This window comes from Neovison vison, chromosome 7 (genome assembly GCF_020171115.1).
Source record: "Neovison vison isolate M4711 chromosome 7, ASM_NN_V1, whole genome shotgun sequence".
In the NCBI taxonomy this organism is placed as follows: Eukaryota; Metazoa; Chordata; class Mammalia; order Carnivora; family Mustelidae; genus Neogale; species Neogale vison.
In genome coordinates this window covers 58,101,764-58,111,019 of record NC_058097.1, presented here as the reverse complement: position 1 = coordinate 58,111,019, position 9,256 = coordinate 58,101,764, and the positions used below count along the sequence as shown (strand labels likewise).

Below are 9,256 nucleotides of genomic sequence, written 5' to 3'. Positions count from 1 at the left end.
GAGAGGAGCTAGAGATTGGGTTAATGATCAGTCATACCACACAGAGTTTGGAGAACTTGGTGAACAACCACGTGCCAGGATAGTGACATACCCCCAACTCCATGGGGACAGAAGCTCCTGCACTGGGGACCCTTTCAGACCTCACCACAGCTTGGCAACACAAATGCACAAATACAGAGACTTGTGAGACAGGCATGCAATATGGATGCCCAAACAACACATAGAATTGTACAGTCTCCAAGGACCAAGTGTGATGAGGGGAATGGATGTGGAGATAGTCTGGCCTGGAGAAAACAACCTATCCCATCTCTGCCTATTTGGTGATGGGCTGGTGGGAGTCAGAGCAGAAAGTTGGGTCCATACCTTAAGTACAGCCTGGAGCTCAGACAGGTTTAAAGATTGACAGGTGGGGGGGGCAAGTTGGAGCCTAGAAGTCTTTACACAGAAATGTTTGTCTCCAGGGCCGAGAAGCCTGTCTAGGAAGATGGGAGTTTTCTGGGCTTTATGGGAGCAATGGAAAATTTCTAGCAGGTTAGCAGCCATTGTTAGAACAATTTGCAATTTACCAAGAATGGTGAGGAAGAGCTGTAAGCACTACGGTCTCCTGCAATAGCTGCCGGCAGGGATATGTGAGGGTCTCAGTGGCTACTCTCAGTCCTTCAGGGCCTCACACTGTAATAGTGACAGTGATAACTGGGTGACAGCTTAGCATGGGGGCACAGAGTGGAGGGGCCACCCAGGAGCCATATTTAGGCTTCCTCCCTCCGAGGGGAGGAACTATTGCCAATAGTAGTGAGGGAACAGATAGTCTAAGGTGACATTGATGATGTGGAGAGCCTCAGGTGGAGATGTTGGGGTGGGGTTACTTGGTGGTCCCAGGCTCCATAGACAATCTGGCAGGTGAGGTGTTTGGGAATCCTGGCCCAAGTCCCAGGAAATTTCTGCTGGAGAAGAACAGAAGGAAGCAAGGTGAGTGGGTCCAGGGCAGTGTAACCTAACCTAACTAGCGGTTACACCGCTGAGCAGTGTGGAAGTCCCTTACCCTCTCTGAGAGATAGATTCCTCCTTTGAAAATTAGAATCATAGTCGGTCCACACTGTCTGGTTTTTGGGGCTGTTGAATGAGATAATCCTCAAGAGAGCCCATCAGCATTAGGTTCTCATGAAAAAAGAGTGGGGGCCTCAGCAAAGGGGAAGTGTGCATGTGTCTGTAGAGTGCCCTCTACAGGGAGGGAGACCATATTAGGACAAGGCTGCCTCTGTCGTGCAGACATCAGAGTCTGGGATAGTACTTGGTCCTGTTTGAATCAGCCACACATTTCCTAGGCAGCATATGCTGATTAACAATCAGAGAGGCAGAGATGATTATGAAGTAGGACAGGAAGGGGCTGTGGCTGTGGGAGTGCAGTTGTGACAGGTGTGGCAGGAAGAGTGATGTGCATTTGGGGAGGGAGTGTGAACTCCTGTCCAAAGGCCCTCAGTGCCATCACAGTGAGGGTGAGCCCGGGTATGGTGGTGTCTGGGAAAGGCGATCTGGGAAACCCCAGGAACACTGCCTGGAAAGCGGGGTGGGGTGGGGTGTTGTGGCCTTACGCAAAAGGTCCGGAGCTTAAGTGCCATCGGTCTGTCCACCTGCCTGTTGCTAAGGGGTGACGCAGCAGTCAGTGTACCATTATGAGACACTAATTGAAAAAAGATAATGTTTATTAGCTTCCACTAGGCGTGGACATATCAGTGTCTGACGAACACTATGAATGATGTGTCTGTCTGTTTGGTTTGTGGCTTTTGGGAGGATCCAGAGCGACATCCTTAGCCTCCAGGATTATGCTGACTTCGCTGGGTCCAAAATGTCTGCACACACTTGGGTGGTCGGCTGCAGAGAGCACTGCAAAGAAACACGATCACGTGCTCTCAAAAAAAAAAAAAAAAAAAGCGAAGCGGCACTTCGGCCTTTTCCCAACACCACTCCCACCAGACGCCCAACCTTCGCCGCAGGACGTCGCTGACTCCCCGACTCCCGGCCGCAGAGCCGTGGGGACTACACCGCCCAGAATGCCCGGAGCCGAGCGACAGCGTCGCTGTCCAATGAGCGCTTCAGAAGGGTTTTTCCGCGCGTGCGCGTGTCGCGCGGGTGGGACTTCCGGCTGTTTCCGCACGGTGGCCATCATAGCTGCTGTCGGTTTTGCGCGCCCGGCGAGAGGGTCAAGATTTCTGCGTCCATACTGACTTAACGCGACCGAGAAGCGGCGAGAGGAGGCTCTGTCCGCGCTGCACGTTCGCGGATCCACAGCTTGGCAACGCGGCTTGGGCTGCCCCTCGCCGGGGCGGAGACCGGGACCACCGGCCCGGTGCTCTCCGCCCACGGAGTCCGATGGCGGCGGCCGCGCCCAGGGACCCGGCTCCGGTAAGCGCTCGTCCCCTGGGCCCTCCCCGCCGCCCCCCACCCAGACCCCGAAGGCCCGAGCGCGGGGTGCCTGCTCGCGGCCCAGGCCCCGGTGTCCGGGACAGGGAGTCGGGGGTGACCCGGCGTGTGTGTGAGCGCCGGCGGGCTGGGCGCGGGAGCGGGCTCCGGTGAGGGGCACGTCGTGAGGGGCGATGTTGAACCCTGAGGCGCGGAGCTTGAGCTGCTGCCTTCCCGGTCTTCAGGGCCGGGCAAGGGTATAGGGAACTTTGAGCCGGTGGACCCCGGGTCTTGTTGGTCTAAGGCTGGGCTCTCCCCAGTTCCCGCGGCATCAGAGGCGCTTACAGAGGCTGCACGAACGAGTGGGAGGTGGCCTGACCCGACCCCCACCCGCCTGTCTTCTGCACTGTTGTGTCCCGGGATCTTAGTTGCCATTCCCCAAGTTTTGAGTCTGGGGACCCTGGGGAAACCCCAGGCCCGCGCCAGGAGTTCTGTGAAGGGGTTTCCGTTTCTGGCAACCAGTGTGCGTGCAAGGCTATGCGGGGACTGGTAGCGGAGTGTGCGCACGCCCGAGTTAACACTCAGCTGCACCTGTTCGGAACGCACCGTTCTGTTTTTTGGCGGGTGAGAGCAAAGAGCAGGGGACGGCAGTCGGGCCTGGAGTGACTGCCTGAGAAGTTGGGCGTGTCCTCTGGTGGTCATGCGAGGCTTGGGTGTGCGAAGCTACCTGATGTTACCAAGGTCTTCATAGGATCCAGCCCGCTGTGGCATGGAGTGTAGACTGCGGGCTGCGGGAGGATGCAGGAAGATCAGGGTGGAAGCTGCTGTCAGAGTTTAGGTGAGGGTTACTGGCCCAGAGTGCTGGCTTAGGTGTCATTGGATTCTGGATATGTGTTTTGAAAAAGTGACCACTGATTTGCTAATGTGGACCAAGACAGGGTGAAAGGGAGGCTTCAGGGATATCTGTAGGGTTTTTGTATCTGTAGCTGTAAGAATGGAAGCTCCATTGACTGAGATGAGGGAGTTGGTACTGTGAATGTTGTTGGTGGGAGATGTTCTGGAGAGCTCTGAGTGGATGCGTTGAGAGAGCAGCCAGATACACCAGTCTGGAACTCTGCGGAGCGGTTCAAAGGGGAACATCTAAAAACATCATGGCTAGTCTGTGGGCCCAGGTGAGTGAGCTGTGGGTCCCAGTTGTGAGAAGTTGTGAGTCTTCTGGTTGTGGTGGTAAAAATGTTACGGTGCCAGGAAGTTGGGGGAGGAAGGAGGACTAGGACTGGATACTTAGAAGATGGTATGACTTCGAGATGAGGGATGTGAGTGGCTATGAAGGGAGAGTGCGTCAGGAATAGGATACTTGGGGAGGTGGCCAAGGTTTTCAGTGGAGGAGTAGACATGAGAAGGACACAGAAGCTCAGAGGACATGATGACACTCGGGCCTGTGCTGCTGGTGCTTCTCCAATTTGAACTCCATCAGGGTTTTGTGAGGACTGTGGTAGGGCTTGGGGTGTCTCATCCTGGAGGAATAAGGTCAGGTGTATGTGCTGATGTGATCATCTGTGAGAGTCACTAAGCCTAGGGTAGGCCACCAAGGAGCCTTGCTTTGGAAGAAGGTCAGATGGACAGAGGAAGATGGTGATTGCTGAGTGGTCACGTGCTGCACAGGTGGAGGAGGACCTTGTCTGGTGCAAGGTGCAGTAACTCAAGGCCTGGGTGTAAGTTCTCCTCCACACTCTTCTGCTATTGGGAAGGCCTCCTACTAATTAAACAACTTTTTCATCAAAGGTGTGTTTCCTGCTTATCCCTTTGGATGGGTTTCAGTGCCCTGCCAGCCCATGGAGTTACTCAGACAAGCCAATCCCATCCTCTTACAGGAATCTCACCCTCTCAATCCTATGAAGCTTGCATTCCCCAGCTCCTGGTTATTCACTCTTTTTCAGAGTGCCACCCCATGTGGGCCTGTGTGGGATGTGGTGTCCCTCTCCCAGGTTGTGAATATCTGTGATCACTAAAATGTTGTCCATCTCCTCTGTCCGTGGTCAGGTGTCATGTGTTGACCATCCCCATAACCCTAAGGTGGGACTCCTGCCCTCAGCAGTGGGGTGAAGAGGAGGTGATAAAAATACCAGTGACGTGCGGGGGAACCCAGGGAGATTTCCGTGGTGCGGGACAATGAGTTGTGGTGACCATAGGCATGTGGCTGTGGAATTCAGGCTCGAGAACAACGTGTACTTGGGGAGGGAGTATGCCTCATTGATGCCAGGGCCCTGGTTTTCAGCAGAATAACCCAGATGGCCAGGAGGATCCCTCTGTGCCAGGTCCACAACTTAGATATTCAGTCGTCTACCTGCATCTTGTGTCAGCAGGACCCTCTGATCAGTGGGCCCACGAGGAAACAGTGGCATCACGGCATCCAGGCACTGGGGTGTGGTTTTTCTTCTCAGTTGGGATGATCGGGGGAGGATGGGTATAGGGTAGATGTGGGTGGGAAAAGGGATATGGGCTCTTGGGAGAGGATCTTTCTGTGGTTTCATCTGTCCCCATCCTGCCAGGGCAGGGTGACCTTTGAAGACGTGGCTGTGTACTTCTCCTGGGAGGAATGGGGTCTCCTTGATGAGGCTCAGAGATGTCTGTACCAGGATGTGATGCTGGAGAACTTGGCACTTGTAACCTCCTTGGGTAAGACACTCAACCCCATCCCTGTGGCCTGAGCTAGTCTCTGACCTTCCCTTGGTCCCCAGGAACAGTCTATCTTGACATAGGGACCATGAGCCACAGGTTCCTTCCCCAGTTCCAGGGGTAGGTGCTGTGGTTGGTAAGGCTGAGGTCAGTGCACCACCCTTCTTACTTGAACAGCCCCAGCAGCAGCCTTCCTGCTGAATTTCAGGGAAGGAATAAGGGTCAGGAGTCTTGCAGTGAACCCAGTGGATATCCCCTTATTTGCCCTTTCCCTGACTGGGTTACTTTGTCTCGACGCAAGATACCTGTATGCTCCATGTCTGTTTCCTTTCTCTGCTGAGGCTTCCTCTTGCCTCCCTGTGCCAGGACTTGCTGTCTCTGACAAAATTATTATGTCTATGGACCATGGGCTATTCTCATGAAACTCTCCTCCAGACTTGTCTGCGGACTATTTAGTTCTCTTTGCCATGGGCTGTTGTGTGCTGAGTTGTTCTAGGATACCAATGGCTACTCAACTGTCTTTTCCTTAGAATTTGTATCATGAAGTTGTCGTGGGCTTGCTGATTGTGGGAGTGGGGTTGGATTGGAGACCCCAGGGTGGTTCATGGTAGGTACATTGACGCACACACAACACAAAGGCTGCAGAGTGGTACCTGGAGGAGATGATGTCAGTGCTGTGTTCACATCAGACCAGAAGCCTATTTGTTTGACTGGTATTCTGATGCCAGGGGCCACATTTCATTTCTGTCTTTTCTTCCCTTTTCTTGGCACTTTGCCGATTTGTCAACTCTGTTACTTGCTTCTACTCTTCCTTCTGGTGTGGGGTTAACCTTGCATTTCTGGGATCCCTAGCCCACCCATTTTCTCACCAGGCCATCTGCAGCACTTTGCACACTGGCTGCTGTTGCACCATGAGGTGTGCCCGTGTAAGCAGTTCAGAAAACCACCTGCCAGGTTACAGTCCTATTTCCTTGGGACTTGACACACCCTTCTGCACGGAATAGGTGTGTCAGCAGGAGATAGGTTGCTTTGGAAAATTGTTGGCAGAGGAATAAATTGCAGACCACTTCTGTTCTCTGGGTCACACAGTGCATGTTTGCCTCCTTCACCTCATGAGGCCTCTCCCATTCTCTGCTCTTTGGAGCCTGCTACTGCTAAGCAGCCCCATCTTCCACCTGAGCCATCTCCCTGGTCCTGCAAACCATCCCAAGCACTGGTTCCTGGGTCTGCTAGACACACATCTGGAGCTTGCATAGTAGCTGCCCCCTCCCACCACAGGCAGCGTGCAGTTCACCAGCATTTCTTGCTTTCAGGCTGCAGGCAGGGAGCAGAGGATGACGAGGCACCTGAGCAGAGCATTTCTGTACAAAGAGCGTCGCAGGTCAGGACTTTCCGGGCAGTTGTGTCTCCCCAGAAGGCCCATCCTCGTGAGGTGTGTGGCCAGGACTTAAGAGACCTTTTGCTGTCCAGTGAGCACCTGGCAACACTTTGTGGACAGAATCTCTACAGAATTGGGGCACACAAGGGACAGTTGTATGTCGATGCAGACCATCCGTACCAGGAGCAGCACGCTGGAGAGAAATGCTTCAGAAGCAACATAGGCAGAGCTTCTTTTGTGAAGGACTACAAATTCTGTGTGTTAGGGAAACCCTTTTCCTGTGGGGAGGTGACATCTTGGCCTGTGAGGGACATCTTGGCCACCTCGAGATTCCTCCAGCATCAAGCCCCACCCAGCAGGGAGACGTCATACAGGAGGACTGAGTATGGGGCGTCCTCCCGTGGAAGGAAACTGCAATGCAGCTGGGCAGAAGGCACAAAGGACTTCAGTTGCAAACACACACTTGCTTATCACCAGAGAGACCTCACTAGAGAAAGATGCTTCATGTGCAGTGAATGTGGGAAATCTTTTAGCAAGAGCTACAGCCTCAGGGACCACTGGAGAGTGCACACTGGGGAAAAGCCTTACAAGTGTGGGGAATGTGGGAGGTCGTTTCGGCAGAGCTCTAGCCTCATTCGGCACCGGAGAGTTCACACTGGAGCAAGGCCTCACGAGTGTGACGAATGTGGCAAATTATTTGGCAACAAGTCTAACCTCATTAAACATCGGAGAATTCACACTGGAGAACGGCCGTATGAATGTAGTGAATGTGGGAAATCCTTCAGCGAAAGCTCTGCACTCCTTCAACACCGCAGTGTTCACACGGGAGAAAGGCCTTATGAGTGCAGCGAGTGTGGAAAATTCTTTTCCTACCACTCCAGTCTCATAAAACACCAGAGAGTTCACTCAGGATCAAGGCCCTATGAGTGCAGTGAATGTGGAAAATCCTTTACTCAAAACTCCAGCCTCATCGAACACCGTAGAGTTCATAGTGGAGAAAGGCCTTATAAGTGCAGCGAATGTGAGAAATCTTTTAGCCAAAGCTCTGCACTGCTTCAACATCGGAGAGTTCACACTGGAGAGAGGCCTTATGAGTGCAGTGAATGTGGGAAATTCTTTACTTACAGTTCTAGTCTCCTCAGACACCAGAGAGTACACACTGGATCAAGGCCTTATGAGTGCACTGAGTGTGGGATATCCTTCACTCAAAACTCCAGTCTCATTAAGCACAGGAGGATTCACACTGGAGAAAGACCTTATGAGTGCAGGGAGTGTGGGAAATCCTTTAGCCATAGTTCTAGCCTCATTAAGCACAGAAAAGTACACGCTGGAGAAAGGCTTTAGGAGGACAGTGACTTCGAAACGTTCACTGGGTCTTCCATTTCAGTGACCATTCAAATATTCATACTGAAACGGCTCTATGAGTTTTGAATGTGGGATATTCTTTACCTAGGAGTCCAAACTCCTAAAACACTACTGGGTCCCCCTTGACGAAGGCCCGTGAGTGCGGAGAATGTGGAAAATGGCTAACCAAAGGCTAACCGCATCACACCCCAGAGAACTCATGAAGAAAGCCCTTACAAAAGCCTCGAAAATGAGAAAGCCTTCTACTGAAGGACTTGACGTCATAGGAGTTCACAAATTTCAAATGGGACAACTACCTTAACTGCGCAGGTATTTATTTGATGAGAGTAACAGCACTGGAGGAAATCCCTCATGAAGGTGCCATTTGCCTGCGTTGACGTTCATACATTCAAACATCGACATAAATCCCAGGTATGTAGCAGCTGCACTGCAGTCTTTGAACCTGCCCAGGGCCGGATCCCAGTGTCAGGACAATTGCTGGAGGACTGATGAGCAGCCTGAGCACTTACTCCTTCCCCATTTTTCTTCTCTGAGGAGAGGGCATGGATCTCGCCCAGTTTTGTCCTAGAGGACTGTTGGTGATTTGAAAAGGAGGATGGCATATCAGGGATGTATCGTCCTTGTGAAACTCTGAAGGCATTTCCCCAGCCTCCAAATCACCAACCCAGGAACGGTCTGCCTCCCATTGCTCTTGCTGTACGACAATAAAGATCATATTTTTTAAGCCACCATTAATGTTGGGGATTCTGTTCACTCTGTGTGTGTTGAAATTAACTGTGTTTGTGGGCATGAAGGGGTGAAGAGAGTTGTGTGCCTCAGAAGGGACTGTATGATGGCAGAAGACAGCTCCGCAGCTTTGACCGAGTTTGCATGGCTGCTCCAAGCCTTTAAGGAAAGACTGCAGGGCTCTGTGGTCCTGATTTATAGCTGGATGCCAGGATGTTTTGTGGGGTCACCCGGAGTGGGAGCTGTTTTAGCCTGAAGTGGGGGCTGCTGTTGGTTGTTGTTTCACAGCCTTTAGTGCTTTTGAGCAAATGGTCTTGTTTTCTTATTCACAGGGGCTATTGATGGTGAAGGAGGTCTATTCTCCAGGCCCAGCAGCAGCGCCAGGGGCCTTGATCCTCTGAATTCTGTAGCATAATGTCACTGATTTTAAGATTATAAAGACTAGGGACACCTGGGTGGCTCAGTTGGTTAAGTGGCTGCTTTCGGCTCGGGTCCTGACCCCAGTGTCCTGGGATCGAGTCCCACATCGGGCTCCTTGCTTGGCGGGGAGCCTGCTTCTCCCTCAGCCTCTGCTTGCCATTCTGTTGCCTGTACTCACTCGTTCTCTCTCTCTGACAAAAAAATAAATCAAATCTTAAAAAAAAAAAAGATTATAAGGACCAGGGGAATGACCGTTGGTCCAGAAACACTGGATTAATAGAGAGTGCA

The 9,256-nt window shown here is 52.3% G+C and overlaps 1 protein-coding gene across 2 annotated transcripts; it reads left to right on the top strand.

Annotated features, from left to right (window-relative positions):
* The first annotated feature begins 2,307 nt into the window (after positions 1-2,307).
* On the top strand, positions 2,308-8,557 carry LOC122912105 (zinc finger protein 154-like). Of its 2 annotated transcripts, XM_044257465.1 has the most exons (3): positions 2,308-2,403; positions 4,953-5,079; positions 6,393-8,557. In XM_044257465.1, exons 1-3 carry the CDS (start codon positions 2,371-2,373, stop codon positions 7,799-7,801), a joined length of 1,569 nt encoding a protein of 522 aa, XP_044113400.1. In that variant the 5' UTR covers positions 2,308-2,370; the 3' UTR covers positions 7,802-8,557. The 2 variants fall into 2 exon arrangements, with proteins under 2 accessions (XP_044113400.1, XP_044113399.1); XM_044257464.1 differs by lacking the exon at positions 2,308-2,403 and having other exon boundaries at positions 2,635-5,079.
* Positions 8,558-9,256: the final 699 nt, after the last annotated feature.

Excerpts from the sequence above, each read along its gene's own strand:
- LOC122912105 (XM_044257464.1), top strand. The coding sequence starts at position 4,899 with ATGGGCTCTTGGGAGAGGATCTTTCTGTGGTTTCATCTGTCCCCATCC. Across the intron at positions 5,080-6,392 it reads GGCACTTGTAACCTCCTTGG|GCTGCAGGCAGGGAGCAGAG; the intron begins GTAAGACACTCA and ends TCTTGCTTTCAG.